The following is a 16,748-nucleotide window of genomic DNA, read 5'->3' on the forward strand; positions in this document are numbered from 1 at the left end:
AAATCAATTCATAATATAACATCATAAGATCTGGGCAAAGCTGATGAAGCTTTTGAGTAACCACTAAGGAATACAGAAATAAAATGTATGATTTGAAATTAAAGAGAAATCTTAACACTGGGGTTCTGGTGACTCAAATGTAGCACATAAGCAATTAATGCCCATGCACATCTGAAAATAAAGCTATCCATTAGGAAAAATAATCATTGGATTGATCTAATACAGCACACTGTCAGACTTTATTGCATGGAAATATCATTGCACTAATGCTATTCTAACTGGCACACACAAATACAATAAACTGAGTAAGAAACAACACTGAAGTAAAATATTTTGACATGGGGAAAGGAAGAATCTAATAACAACTCAAAAGACCTGATCACATAACTGCTGTTCTATTTTATGGATAAATTACTAGTGAGAACATCTAATTTCAAAATCTATGTATTTAGAGGACTAAACACAAAGATGGTTCACTGCATAAAGATTTATGGTAGAAGAAGAGAGGCTATAACAGAAATATTATTGGCCATTAGAATCAAAATTGAATATTCTTTCTTAGTGTTTGAGATACAGAAAAATTATGCCATCAGGCACCAGTTGGTATCCAAACATAATCTTTCGTAAAAACATAACTGTATGTTTTGAAAAACAGAACATCACACAATGTTGTTGATTTGGGCACTTTGTGAAGATCTTGTATGTTTTTAATTGCACATACATTGCACACTGTAGTACACTGGAGCCTATATAATGGCTATGTATATACCTAAGCTTTCTACAGGAATCTGCTTAAACCAAATATTGTCAATATTCATACCAACTTGAACAACACATTTGGAGAAATATTGCTAGGATAATATTCTGAAAACTGAATAAAAACAATTTTTGAATCTTAGGTTTGATTTTCAACAGTGACTTTCAAGGCAAAAGAGAGGCACGTAACGTTGGACCTTGGCTCTTCTGTTTCTCCTGCACCAGACTGGCCACTTCCTCCTTTATCACATGCCATTGGCGTGTACCAGCCACAAGCTCCTGCTTGTGAAGTAATGGGAGCATGGCAGTGCCACGCTGGGAACCAAACCAGCTATTGAGCTGGCCCAGCATGCAGACTCTGAGGTGCTGCAAACCCGTTAGGTAGCACTCGTTCCCTGTTCTGTACAACAGGGTTCGGTATAGAAGGTTTCTAGATGACACAGAGAAACCTGTAGAGAAAACCTCGGCTAAGATCATGGATGACAGTGAAGACAGAATTTGGGGAGGGAGATCCTTTAAAATGCATTATAGTTTTGTTTTAAACTCAATCCTAAATAGATTATTATTTCTTACTGATTTAATAGTGTATTAATGGCTTTGCATAGACTATGTCCATTGACAGCATGGGGCTGAAAAGGGCATTAGAAGTACCAAAGAATGCTCAAATTTCAAACAAAGAGCAACCACACAAAAATGTTCAGGCGATGCAACATGAAGACTCCATCACAAAATACCTTTTCTTGACTGCTTTTAGCACCATGCCTTAAAGGTCCTCGAAGACCTCGTTCCTAAAGAGTTCCTAAAGATCTTTTGCTAAAAGGTTTCCCAGTAACTGAGTGGGAGTATGGCCCCTCTAACATCAAAAAGTGACGTTACAGAGCAATGGAAAAAATATATATGCTGAGCATTTGTGTAAAGGTTTCTACGTAACGATGAGGAAAACAAAAAAAGTCACTATGCCACATAATATTCCCTTTCCTCTGTTCCACTCACTGCCAACACACAATACAAAATTTATCCTCTGCAACTCATTCAAAGCACTAGCCGCCACTGCAAAGTGACCAAAGACATCAGTGTAGGAAAGTTCAAGGCCACCTAGTGTAAACATTTGTTTGAAATCATACGATGTACACTCTTCCTTTAGAATAGCTTAGTACAGAGACAGATTTAGATGTCTGTAATGATATGCCTGCTGTATAGAAAAAAGTAAAATAAAAGAGAATTTTTGTTCACTGACTCCGACAATTTCCATGACATGGTACATTATGACTGACGCTTCTTAGTAGGGTGTGCAAGGCAGCCAAGAGTCATTTAAAAACATGTGTTGTTTATCTCAAAAACAAATGTAAGGGAATAGTAATAAAAGCTGCCCTATCTGAATTTAGGCTGAGCAGTTTAAAACCATTTTTCTGGAGGATATTCAGGAATCTGGGACTGCCTGCAAAATAAAACTAATTTATTCCTACTATCTACGGCTTTATCTCTAATACATCTTGTCTAGAAAATAAGCCTCTTTATCCTAATATTAATCAAGTATCAATGTCCATCTTAGAAGCTCTACATACAGTAAAAACTGAAAGGATGTGAGCTTTGGGTTCTTGAAAATATAGTAAATGGAGGCAAATGACATGTCAAGGCTGCTGTCCCCAAGGCAAAAGAAGACTTGCTTTCATAGTTCACCCACAGCAAAACACATCCCAGTTCAGAATGTTTTCCAGATCTTATACTTGGCACAATCCAATCTATGCTTCCATACGTGGGTAAAGGATTTGAGACGCAAAGATATATTTCAGTTTGTATCTTGGTTTCTATTAGCTCTGGACCTGTGTAACCAAGGGTATGACTTACGGAGGGTCAGATCCTGCATCTTATTGACTAAGTAGTGCTTTGGATTTCAATAAATACGATATTACTTCACGCGGGTCAGACAGCAGCACAGGCACTCATGTTGAGGCACTAATCAACTGTTTAAGGGGCTAGATCCAAAGTGCACCAAAGGCAAGTGAAAAGCATGAACTGACTACAAAGAACCAGGCCTAAGCTCTGCCAGAGAGACAGAACAGAACCCCTAGTTTGTGAAAAACATTGTAAATTCTAAATACAGCTAAAGTAAAACAAATAACCCCTCCTAAACTAGTTTTGCAGTTAAAAACTTATATCTCTATATTAGACAGCACCCAGCTCAGGAAGTTCAGGCCTCTTCCCATACTACCATGCACTAATTTCCTTTTTGAACAAAAGTATAGATGAGCATAAAATATAAAAATATACATTTTAAGCAGTAGCAAAATTTGAATAAAAATTACAAACTGCTCAAGAAAAGTGACTGCCATATTATTACATGTGCACACGTACACACTCCGTCTGAAAAAGGTATGAAAGAAAGGCAATTGAGAGCCTTAAAATTTCTAACTCTGTCAGCTGGCATGACAGCTATTAACTTCATTTTAGTAACTAAGAGTGTTATCAGCTTGGCTTTCTTATCAAAAAGAAGTAAGCATTAGACATCCCAGCCATTGTTTGAGAAGTATAAATTGGCTGCCAGACAGGGAAGACGTTCGTACACTCACTCAGGAGCGAAAAGCTCCCACGCTCACACGTTTCTCCATTCATAGAGACCTGAAACTCTCCCCATGTGCAAAGAGCAGGTTTGGGTGTAAGTGTGCCTGCTGCTCTTCACCGCCCCTCTCCTCCATCCCACTTCAGCAAAGCACTTAAGCATACAAGGATGTGCTTAAAAGTTAAGCAAGCATGTCAATTGTTTTCCTGGACTGAATGCATGTGCAGCTCACACCTCCTAAAAGCCTCTCCTGCCAACCGACAACAGGAGTTGCATGCACAGATGGCATTCAGGGCCAACCAGCTGACATGGCACAGAGAGCAGTAAACAGCTGTTTAGGGTTATGCCACTTAAATCATTGACAACACGACACGGCAAACACAAGACATAAATGATGCCCCAATGCGACGTTTCTAGAAGACTTCCAAAAACCAGAAAAGAATCAAAGCAATCTGCATCCTGCTGGCCATAAATACGCCAGTGGACACCAGCATTCTCACACCGAAAAAGAATTCAGTTTTGTTTATGAATAACCCTGGAAAAATGAAGGCTCAAACATAGACTCCATCTTTGATACATTTACAGTAAGAGCCTTTCAGAGTAAAATGCATGAGAACATCCTGAGGCCTTATTTTCAAACATGATTAGCTTATGAATTGGCAAAAAATCCACCTAGCTTCTCTGTAATGATAAAAAAAGACTGACAATTTTCTGGAGCGTTCAGCAGTTTGTGAATGCAGCACTTTTTGGCTCTTGGATTTGCTCTGAAGCCAGCTCCTTTTATTTTTCATATTATTCCCCATGAGAGCATACAGCAAAATTCAGTATTAATGTTAAGTGTCATGTCTGCAGAACAGAACAAGGTGAGCGCTGATACCAAGCTCCCAGGGCTCTGCTTACCAACACCCCAACGGAGAAGCAGATAGTGTTTCAGAAAAGCATGGTAAACTAACATATGTCCCTAAAAAATAAGCACACTTGAAAGCTGGGGTGAAGAGGGAGTGGGAACATGGAGCTAGGTTTGTATTTTCTCAGACTGCTTTCTTGGTTAACTCTGTGTTTCTTCAGAAAATAACTTCAGTATGAAACTAACACTTGGAAAGTTTTTCCAGCAGACACTTAAGAGTTTTCTGGCACAGCCAGAAATTTACCATATGGGCCAGCCCAGCTCTCCCTGAACACAGCAGGAGTTTGGTCACTGTAATCACTAAAGACAGGCTGGTATCTGAACATAAAATTGTCTTTGGATAATTTATGGAAACCTTAGATGTAAAACATAATCCGTTTCCTTTTACAGCACCCAACTGCACAGCAAGTTTACATGAAGGACAAATAGCACACAGAACAAGGATGCCAACGAAGAGTGCTGAAGCAAGGCTGGAGAACCATCGCGGTGGCAAAGACTGCAATCACTTTCACAGAAGTCACAAGGGGTTATACTTTGCATTACTTCTGAATTGTAGCTTCTCACCGCTCTTCTCCCTGTTCGGAAAGGTTAGTTAACATTAGTTAATGAACTTCTGAGAACTGACCAACAAACTAGCTTCACAAAGAAAGCATTTTTAAAGGATGCACTAAACTCTGACGCAGACCTCGTCATACACTGCAAAATACTTCCCAGGGTGGGTGCTTAAGCCTAGGCATTAATCTTTGTTCTTTTCCCAAAACATCAAAACATCCTCAATATATTCAGACAAATACTTGGTGAAAGGCACATTTTCATAGACTCAATCTCAACTGTTAGACCCAATCCGTTCAGAAACCTCGGTCAAATGTTTTAAAAGGAATTTTGCCCCTACCTGACCCCCATGACAAAGGAATTGGAATGCTTTACCTGGCAGGTTACTGGCTATGACATTTAAGAGCTAGGTGTCTCCTAACTGACACTTTCTCTCTCACTGCTACGTCTGGGCGTTGCAGCTTCCTGAACTGGGGACTGCTCACCTCACCCAGCTCCTGCTCCTGTATTTTGCTCCCCAGTTTCCTGAAGGGGTGCTATAGAGCTGAACAGAGTAGAAGCCTGGAAAGCCATTTCATTTCAAAAACATCAATGCATGGTAATTGCTCACAGAACAAGCTTTTGCAAAGTTTCATTCCCACAGTGAGTTTTGTGGTTTGAAGGTTTTCATGCCAACTATGGACACTGCAATTTCTTTTTTTATCAGTAGTATTTTTTAACTGAAATTATATTCAGTTTCCTTTCAAGCCTCAAGATATTAAAAAAATAAAAATGAAAGATGTATCTTTATGCGGCATAACTCTTACCCAACAGTACCACCCAACTAGCTCTGAACAAAGTCAGGTAAGAGAAGCAGCACAGTCATCTGAATGTGCTGAGTAGCTGTGTGTATTAACCCTGGCAGACCTCCTTGCTGGCATTGCTATATCGGCAGCCAACCCAGTTCTTATACATATACCAGCTGTAATATCTGTCACACAGACATAACTTTTTTGATAAATGCTAGAGCATGAGGAATCCTTAGACATCTCCTAGTTCCAAATATGACATGAATCTGACTGTCATCATCACATAAAATATACACCTGCACTTTGGGTCACCAACTACGGGAGTGATGGAAAATAGTAGACTAAAATAAAAGCACGTTCCTGTATTAGATAGGAAGGAGTTGTCTCAGAAGAACTCAGAATCATGGCATATGTACATATGTTGACCAATAATATGTCTATGCTACATAGTAATAGGAATGGCATCTTGTAAAGTAATATTTGAAGCAATCTTTTACTTAAAGTTAAAGCCTTCTATTGCAGCACTGATTACATCATACAAATTTTAGTCCTTAAGGATATTAATTCATATCTTTAAATTAATATTGATTAAAATTGAGAATTTAGAGACACTAAATGCATTTAAACAGAATAAAAGTATTTACACATGTGCATTTATATATGGTTTTTTTATACACATATTCATTAGCCTATCTAACAGCATTCTTACAAAAAACTAGGTCCTGAGCTCTTCCCCTAGTCATTGAAGCATGTGGAAATTCATTTGTGAAGTCACTAGGACTAAAACATGCTCTAGATTCATGGACAGTTTAGTTACATCTGCTAATTTCATATTTTAGTTTAAACTTCTGTGATTGAACAAACATTTCAGCCTACACAGAATAAATGTGATCTTTATCTAGCTAAAGGTGTACACATCATAGCATATTTGGTTGTCTTCTGTCTTGAGTGAAAATAAACCAACATGAAGAAAATTGCCTATACAACTATTTTATGCCTTATCTCAAACCAGGCCCAAATCCTTAATAATGTTTCAGCTGGCTGGTGTAATGAAAACCTCTCTAAATATCTTCTCCAGCAGCTTGTAATCTTTCTTTGCTTTTCATTTTGCCCAAGAGCTTTGTACATTGCTGCCTTTCTCTAAAACACACTCTATAGAAAAAAAAAACACCCAAACCAAAAAACTTTGAAACTGTTTTTCCCGTGTACATCTTTTTTACATAACTATAGAAACCAACACACTGGCATTTTCTCCAGTGAAGGACTCTTAGTTTAAACAAGAAACAGATGAAAAAGCTACTTGAATGATAATCATTAACTTGGTAAGTGAACCACAGTGAAGTTCCTGCTTCACTTTGGTAGCTTTGGGAACACATTGGGCCAGACTGAAGCCAATTTATACCAGCTGACAATTAAGTTATGACAATTCACACCAGCTGAGGAACCAACCCATTAGGACAGTAAACATATATGTGGAAAAACACCATTATTCATTAGAAAATTTGGCATGTCAATGTCCAAAAAGGCTGCAGTTCAAGAAAAAAGTAAGTTTCAGTGCAATGTGGCTTTCTCTTCACTAGAATTTGTCCTATTTCCATGAAAATAAACTTTATTTTAAACTTCTGAATCACTAAGATCCATTTGAAATGACTGACACTTACTAGGTTCATAGTAATCCACTATAGTCACTGAAGCATCTTGGATATTTGCCACTTTGAAGTCTCTCACAGCCGGAATATCCACACAAACCTGTGTTTCATTTAGCTAGAAAAACACAAGAGAAACATCCTGAAAACCCTGGTGATGGCAGTTTCACAGAAGAGGTAAGGACTTTTAGCTCAGCAGTAGTCCCCTTCATTTCTAAAGACTTGGGGTCAGGATGCATATACAGATGTTTATCTCATTCGTAGTCATTTTGGCCAAATTACAAACTTCTTGAAACGTCTGCCTTCTTATATACGATTTTTAAGACGCTTAATCTAAGAAACCCCTTACAAATATAACTGAGTTGTACCTATCCAATCAATCTCACTAAAAAACAGTGGAACTAGTAATTCAACGTGTATAGCAGATGTTGACTTCCCCAAAGAATACAATCATAATGTCTTTCCAAATTTAAACCAAACAATGGCAGAATCAAGATTAACGTCACTACAAACACATTTCTTTGTTATTTTCAACTTACAGAGTCTAAGTACAGGTTGACTTTTCCATTGTCCTTTTCCATCTTCTTAACTGTATTGTCTAATGGAATGAAATCTGGTGACACAGAGAAACCACTGAGTAAGCCAACTTCCATGAGGACCATACCGCTACTGGGAGCTGTGCCAGAACCCAAGTACCTTTTCAAAACACAGAGATAAAGAAACTTTTAGTAGAAATACAGTAGTCCACTCTCCAAAGAAACGATTTGATCATTAAATCCCAACTATGGAAGCAATAATGCTTAAGAATACTTAAGAAACAAAGGGAAAAAAATGCCAACATGAAAATTTCTAATGATTAAGAGATAATAATTGATTTCTCTATTATTCTGCCTGGTAATTTCAACCACATAGGCAAAAGCAGGTTTAGCACTGAGAAAACTACAGTACATAAATCATATAAGAGGCTACACTGACACCACTAGGAGCTTTCCATTGGAATCTATAAATGCAGGTTTACATCACAAATATGCAGGAAATATTGCCAGTAAACACATGTTTCAAAAGAAGTAATTAAGAAACCACTGTAGGAACCCGTGAACTGAAATATACATATTTCCTCTTATGGATGCATAGTTTTGCTTTTATTCATTTTTGGAGGGTGAGATAAAGCATACACCAAAAAAATCTCCCAAATCTTTTCATATTTCCTTCACAGAGATTGATGGTTCCATTAACAGAGTCATCACCAGATTATTTCTCAAAGCTCCAGTTTTAAAATGCATAGCCATGTTATTCATCCAGTTTTGGAAAAAGAAGATTTAATAAGTTGAGTTTCTTCTTTTTTCCTAAATAATGCTTATTATTACATCTTCTTCCAATATGACAATCAGATGCTGGACTAAAAAGCTTTGCTCTGTTGAGAAAGCCTTACATACTATGGTGTACAACAGAACTACCAAAATATATTTATGGTGTTCTGTGCTACAAGTGATACTTAAATTACCTGCAAAAGATTGTATTGCTTTAAATAAAGTAAGTGTCAGAAGAGGTTTCCCCCCCTTGGCATGGAGGGTAAATGATTATTGTTATAATAAAATAGAAGTGTCTCCAATCCTCATTTTGAAGGTCTGACAGTAGTTGAAAGTAATTGGATAAAACTATTTCTTTATAGAGCTGGATGGTTTAAAAAAAGGGAATACTTGCTTTCAAAGCAATGCTGTTAAGCCTGGCAGCATAGCTGATTGAACACAGATATGACTTTGAAAGAAATACAGCACAACTGCTGACTTCAGTTGGCTCATGAGATTAGAAACAAATGAAACCATCTGTTGGATGACGTGCTGTGCCAAAGTAGCTGCTATTGAAAACAAATAACTGAATTGGAACTGGATGTAATTATTTCTGCATAATTACCAATAAGAGGGAAGGAAAATACCCAAGCTGTCTAGCCAGCCTGGGATGCTACCAAAACACCAACAAGTAACCAAACCAGCTTGGTATTGTCAAGCAGTGAATAAGATATATCCCTAGAAGTTATGAGGATCTGTCTCTCTTAACAAAGAAGAGAGACAGCCTTGGGGGTGGCTCCTGGTATCTTTTCTTCAACTCCATGGTCTCCTAAAAAAAGAAAAAAAATCTCCATGCAAGAAGAATGACCAGTAAGAGAAAGAAAGATGACTCGAAACTTGTACCTGAAGAGAACTGAGAACACTTTGAGTTGAATTTTATGTTTCAGCTCTTCAGCAATACGAGATCTGTGTGAGACCCTCTCACAGAGAATGCAAAGAGGAGAAAACACCACCAAGCTAGTGTAGGCAGAAAGCATAATCAAGAGAGTGAGTAGAACCGTAAATGATCAGTTTCCCATTCCTGGCAATGGTATGCGGGCAACAAAATCAACCAGAGAAGAAACTGGCAGCCCTGGGTATTTGCCTCCCAGTGAGTCAGCTCCTCTAACCAAGAATCAGTTCAATTTGAATGAGAAATTATCTGCTCCAGTGTCATAAATGATACCCAGCTGAGATGACCATGGCCAATCATTATCAAGCTGGTTGAAAGAAGGTTGGCTATTCCGCAGATTAGAGAAAGAAAAAAATTGCAAAGCTGCAGCCTCCATTACCTGTCTATGCATACCCACAACTAGCTATACTGGTTGAGATTTCAGCAGTATTTCTGCATTTGCCTACTTTGGTTTCTCTACCAGAAAGCCGCATCATGCTGTAAAGATTATAACTAGACCAACTTTAAACTAATTCAGGAATTTAATATAGATAATGCATATATTATATACAATATACAGGGAAAAAAAGAAGAGGATGACTAGTATATCAAGGCAAGCAACCAGAGATGAAGTCTCAGCCTAAAGAATAGAAACACAGACTTACTAGAACTTATACCAGTCCACTTCCCATTGTAAGAATTGATGGATCTTAATGTTCCAAATATTCTCCTGGGACAGTTTTATAACGCCACTAGATTTTCCCCTATCCTTTGAACACTTTGCAATTAAAACATCATCACCCTAGAGCCTTCCCAGAGAGATGGAGCCCTTCCTGTCTGTATTCCTGAGCCAAAGGTCTTAGCTAGAAAATCAGAATGCTCAGCCAAGACTTATCCCAGACCCATCATGTAAGCCCTTTATATGTCAGGAGTTTGTGCTAGACTTCAGAAAACTGTTGACACTTCATAGAAAACTTTAAAAGAGAAAAAGCCCATTCTATTTCAAGAGCTCTCATGTATTCTAGTGTCCCGGCCCACCATCTGTATCACTGAATTGGTTACCAGAAACACATAAAAACAGGCCTCCAGCTTTGTGCCTGCTGGCTATTTCCCAAATTAAATCAATCCTCTCTGTACTGAAATCATATTCACTGTAGCTGATTATTTGTATGATGGTGTCACCTAGAGGCTCCATCTCCAGTCACAGCTCCCTTGTGGCAGCAAAGCAGTGAAAGAAACAACTTGGTTTAATGACTGGCTAACCTAGGAATACACAGTATGACTGTTCAATGTCACCCGTTCTCATCTGATCCAAATTCTATCCAGGTAACATCTGGTGGCTGTTCTGTGGTCTCTGAGATGATGCTTCACCAGTCTCAGCTCATTTCTTAGTAGGTGTTTACTGAACAAGAAACATCATCCCAGATGCAACCCCCTCTCCCTTATTCAGCAGAAAAGATATCATTAGAGTGGCCGGAAAACTCATCACTTTCAACTCTAGAATGATGCTTACGTTGTATTATATTACCAAATTCATAACTATAAGACCTACTAGTAAATGAAAGACAACAAAGATACTCGCACAATAAGACAAAAACCCAGTTGAATTTATCATTATGTAAACATGGATTTTGACTCTGGCCAAAAATTGTTCCGAGCAAAGTTTATTAATAGAGATGACCAAAGAATGATTACTTCTATTTCCTGGTGTTTTCAGTACTTCAGAACTTCCTTCTCTTTTTACCAAAAAAAAAAGAAGTATCTACTTCTAGATCAAAAGCAAAGCATTCTGTTCATGAAAGGTAAGAGTAATGGGCAGTTGTCACAGTCTGCTACTAGAAGCTAGAACGTAGAAGACATTGGTTCAGTTTTCAAGTCTGTCCACAGTTCTCCATATAGCTAAGAAGCACTTGCACCAAAGAAGCCTTTGAGCTTTTTCTTGTATTATTTCACACAAACTCTTCCACATACCTCTATTTAGGGTACCACTATCTTTATGCATACCAGTATAAAAAATATGACCTGGCGAGCAACAATTTTGCACAAAACATCTATCACTCTATTTCTTGACTTATGACACTCTATTTCTTGACTTATGAATTGCTTCTTAGTTTAACTGCTGCCATTTTTACAAAGTAATTCTTTCATTCTCTTTAGTTACATGTTTATATCCCATACATTAGTAAATCCATAGAAACAAATGGATAATTTAGCTCATTTTAAATAATTTAAAAGCTGTATAGACAAAGCAGTGTATGAGATGCTCCAACTGAATTACCTACCTTGTGCACACATTCACGGTCAAATGGGTTTTATCGTCTTTGTCATCCTTTACATCAACGTTCAAGTCAAAGGCTTCTTGTTTTCGGACAGATCTGAGCCTCTGATCAGTGTGTTTTGTGTTGTAAATAACATTGAGCTGTGGATTGCAAATAGAGACGTTAGATGACATATGTAAAGCAAATCTGTGTGGTCAAAACACTACGTTGGTAACAGTATAATGCCAGAGGAGCACTTATATGAGACAGGATACATGGCCTTATATCTGACAGTTGCACACATGAGATTCATAGGAATCCTCTGAAAGAAATATCCTTTCTGAACGTTTTGTAGTGCAGCAGAACCAACGCAATCAGCAGGACACAATTGAGGCAAACACAAGGGAGCTCTAGGACAACCAGCAATTTTCTCCCTGGTTGCTGTCTGCTGGTTTATACTGTGTGCAGTTACTTCCTGACAGCAAAATGGGATGAATAAAGGCAAACTTCAGAGACTGACACCCACTGGGTTAAAAGAGACAGGCTGTATATGAAAGCAGAGCAAGAGCAAATACATAGCGTATGTACAGAATTTGTCTTCAGTCTTCATGTCGTAGCATTCATACACTCAAAACAGATGAGGAATAGAATGTTGCTCCAAACTCAGAACAACACAATTTCCTTGCAGTTAAGTAAGTAGTTTCATCATCTGGTTCATGTGTGCAAAGGCAAAGCTACAGTCTTCAGTCTGCCTCAAGGACAGAGCTCTCGCCCTTTCTACTCAACAACTGCCAAGCTCTGCTAAGTGGGCCAAGTAAGGAAGTATTACAGGATGTCCAATGGAGGACAGTAACATTAATACAAAATAAGCTCATCTGTTAGGCACGGTTTGAAGAGTTTCCAATTCTTCTAGTGTGGATGTGTGTAAGATGCTTGAAACAGTGGTAGAAGACTGGTAAAACCAGAAGCCCTTAAAAGAGGTCTGCATAATTAGGAGATAGCCTGATTATCTCAATATCCTATAAAATTACCAATGCCAACAGCCAAAGCAGAAATGCTGGAGCTGGAATTGAGCAACCAATGAGTACTCTCACATTATCAGGCACGACAGAAAATTATGCAGTAAAGAAAACTGGCTGCACTGCCTATAGAATTGAACTTGATGAGGTAAAGAAAGAGCTGAATCATTACCTGCAGGGTTTCTTTAAAAATGGCTTTGTACCAGACTGGAGGATGACAAATGTGACAGCAAATTTTAAAAGAGTACTGGGTGTCTAGAGAACTGTGGATATCAAGTAAACTTGGCATCTGTACCAGAAAACATGGTCAAAACTATAATAAAGAGTCATATTAGTGGACAAATGAGTAAATATGACATGCTGGATAATAGGCTGTTGCTATAAACCCACCAGCTACCTGAATCAAATGAAAAAACGTGGACAACAGAGCTCTGTCTGGTATAAGCTACCTGGATGTTACATTGGCATGGAGCTGGTTAGGAAGATTACTAGCCAAAGGTACCAGAACAAAAGAAGTTGCCAAGGAAAAAAGGGCTGTTAGAAGACAGGAATAGAGGGTAGGAATGAATGTTCATACATGAAAGGAGTGGAGTCCTAAAGGAATCTGTGCTGAGAGACCACCATTAAACATATTCATACGTGATGTACAAAACAGGGTGAATCCTGATGTGATAAAGTTTGCTGATTATACTAATTTATTTGAGGTAGCAAAGACTAGAATTACTGCAGGGAGTTGCAGAATGAAAGCATTTTTATGTACATAATAATGGGGTTTTAACTGATTACTACCAGATCTGTTTACCATTTAAGAAATGACAAAACAGATGAAAATTCAGCCATAAACAGATACGTTGGAAGAAGGGCACAGTAAAGGTCTACAGAATAATGACCTGCATGGAAAAGCTGAATAGGAAACAGTTTTTCATGCAATACAAGATTAAATTGTGGAATTTCTTCCCACAAGATGCTGCAGGCGTACAAGTGTTCAAGGGCAAAATAGACAACTTCATGGAATCAAAATTTTCTAAGTCCACAGAAACTATCTCCAGCTGAAGGTCTCAGAATCACAGAATCACTAAGGTTGGAAAAGACCTGGAAGATCATCAAGTCCAACCATTACCAAAAAAAAAAAACCCACACCAAAAAAAACCCCACAACCACACAAAAAACCACCCACACCACACACCACCATGCCCATCAAGCCACGTCCCACAATGCCACATCCACACGCCCCTTGAATACCTCCAGGAAGGGTGACTCCACCACTTCCCTGGGCAGTCTATTCCATTGTGGTACCACTCTCTCAGTAAAGAAATTTTTCCTAATATCCAGTCTGTATCTCCCCTGGTGCAACTTGAGGCCATCTCCTCTTGTCCTATCACTTGTCACTTGGGAGAAGAGGCCAACACCCTCTTCTCTGCAACCCCCTTTCAGGTAATTGTAGAGAGCGATGAGGTCTCCCCTCAGCCTCCTCTTCTGCAGACAGAACAACCCCAGTTCCCTCAGCCGCTCCCCATAAGACTTGTGCTCCAGACCCCTCACCAGCTTCGTCGCCCTTCTCTGGATGCGCTCCAGCACCTCTATGTCTTTCTTGTAGTGAGGGCCCAAAACTGAACACAGTATTCGAGGTGCGGCCTCAAATAATACATGGTAAGAGGTGGAAGACAGTCAGGTATTACATGTATTTATCTTCTTATACTCTCTCCTGAGCATCTACGTCTGGCTGCTGTGGAAAACAGAACACTAGGCTAGACGGAGCTTTGCTCTGACCCAACACAGTCCCTCTTATGCCTTGTCTCCAAATACAAGGACTAGGGAAGCAGATTCAAGAGGAGAAAGAGGTAGTGCTTCTTCATGCAATACTCCATTAGCTGCAGAACTACTTGCCACAAGAAGCTGTCGTTGTTAAAAGCTTAGAAATATTTTAAAAGTTACATATTTATGGAGAACAAAAAAAAGTCCACCAAGGAAATATCTACCAAGCCAGAGAGAGCACACAGAGATGACCTGTAGATGGGGAAGGCCCTGTGTTGTAAATTGGTGAAGGGCAAGAGGGTATACCAGTGAGATATCACTTCATGCTTTCCCTGTTCTAGTAGCCTTCATCGGTCATCCTCTCTCTCTACTGGCCACTATGGGATACAGAAAAGACACCAAAAATGACATTTAACTTTGAGAAAACATTCTAAGGTGCTTCAGCCTGGTTAACACCCGATGCATCCCTTTGCTGTGGCACAAAAGGGACACGACCTCTGACAGGGGACAAGAGAACGGGTTGCTGACTCAGCACTTCAGTGTGATGAATCAGAAAGGTCAATTTTCAAAACCCTAGAATAACAAAATCAAATACAAGAAACTAAGAAAATATTTACTATCAAAGAATAGTTGACATTATTTGGCAAAATAGTGATTTTCACCAACAACAGAACAGTGAGTTTGCACACAGTTTTCCATACAAACTAAAAATCATTATTTCTTCCCTTAGTCATCAAGATAAAACAAATGGCAAGGCAGGGGGCAGTCATCATCTTTGATTTTGGTAGAAAAATAATCAGAAAGTGGCTCAAACAACTCCCCAACAGGCACTTTGCTTGGCTAAGGAAAAGGGAATGAGGAGTGCTTGTGGAAAATCGTAGTCCCTTTACAACAGTTTCTGGCAGCAAATGGAAAACTGTCAGTCCAAATTTAAAGGTATGCCAGGGGGTTGTCCAAGTTATAGGTTAGCGAGTCAGTTATAGGCTAGCAAGATTGTGTGAACAGAGGAGTCTTTAATTTCTGATTTTTGCTTTTGCTGCTACGTCTCTCACTCCTTGATATGAAATATGGTCTGTTCTTTCAATCTACACACACGATTCCCATTGCCCGGCCCTGCACTGCTGAATTTAGCATACTGTATGAGTACAGAGCCAATTCTGTACAGGTGCTCAGGACAGCCGTGGTGCAACAGTGAAGATTCATCCTGTACAACTGCTCTACAGGAGAAGGCAGTACCAAGGATGAAGCCAATCCAGAAAGCCTGCCAGTTAAAGGCATGCAGAAAGTTTGGTAAAGACAAGCTGGCAATGCCTCAACGATCTGTCATCACAGAAACAAAGCTGTTTTAACTTTTGCCAGAAAAAACTAATGAATGGGAATTTACTGCCAATGCAGGATGTCTGAAACCACATACTGAACAGGTCAATCAGCTAGTATGTTCATGGAATAAGTTATCGCTGTTACGGTCTGACTTCCCTTTCCTTTCATGACAATGAAGGAAAAATCTTTTTCACAACACAGAGTTTAATTAAAGCCTCCTTCTTTATGCACTCTTACTTTGGGGACAGAAGGCTATTATACAGAAACTAGCATTAAATCAACAGAATGAGCAACTGCATTTCTTCTTAACCCTTTTAAGAAGCAGCTGCCAAAAACTGGTCCAGTCTTGTCATACTGCAAACAGTTCTGGTGAGCGGCCCAAGAAGAGGAAACGAAAAGCTAATCTTCTGCATGAGAGAGATGCTTGTAACAGTATCTGACCCAATCAGCTGCACTATGTTTCAAAATAACATAACTCATTTATAATGCCCTAATCAATGTCTCTTTCCCTATCCTTTTTGTTCTTCAACTAGCAGCACAAATGTGCTTGATTGAGAGCATGAATTCAACGAAATCATCTCCAACATCTTTCTGTCCCTTTTTGACTACTTAGTATCCACTCAAACTGTAACAGAGAAATACGTGTGCATTTCACAGTGCACCTTTTTCAGTACCATCACACTGAAGAACATTCAGTCCCTTGCCTAAATCTAGTAGAAATATGCTGAGTGGAAAAAATGGTCAGTGCGTTTCAGTAATGAGTAACAGGCGATTCTCAGTTTCTTCCTCACTCTCTCTCTATACACAACCGGGAGATCAAGGAGACCTTGTTCACCTATCCACTTTGCCCATACCCATCCTCCTTAAGCCTGCCCACTCTCCCCTCACTGCTAGTCCTGGATTTTGGTGGCATTCTCCTTCCTTCCAGAAAGAGGCATTTTTGAGGCATTTGCCAAGCTCATTTCAC

At 39.0% G+C, this 16,748-nt stretch overlaps 1 protein-coding gene across 1 annotated transcript in view; it reads right to left on the reverse strand.

Annotated features, from left to right (window-relative positions):
• Positions 1 to 4,607: 4,607 nt before the first annotated feature.
• CD109 (CD109 molecule) overlaps positions 4,608 to 16,748 on the reverse strand; it is a 79,843-nt gene continuing 67,702 nt past the window's right edge. Inside the window, exons 30-33 of the mRNA XM_059835496.1 lie at positions 11,712 to 11,848; positions 7,749 to 7,905; positions 7,225 to 7,327; positions 4,608 to 4,798 (exon numbers count right to left, since the gene is read on the reverse strand). Of these exons, the coding sequence (XP_059691479.1) occupies positions 4,608 to 4,798; positions 7,225 to 7,327; positions 7,749 to 7,905; positions 11,712 to 11,848 (588 nt within the window). The remainder of the gene's footprint in view (positions 4,799 to 7,224; positions 7,328 to 7,748; positions 7,906 to 11,711; positions 11,849 to 16,748) is intronic.

This window comes from Gavia stellata, chromosome 2, assembly GCF_030936135.1.
Source record: "Gavia stellata isolate bGavSte3 chromosome 2, bGavSte3.hap2, whole genome shotgun sequence".
Classification (NCBI taxonomy): Eukaryota; Metazoa; Chordata; class Aves; order Gaviiformes; family Gaviidae; genus Gavia; species Gavia stellata.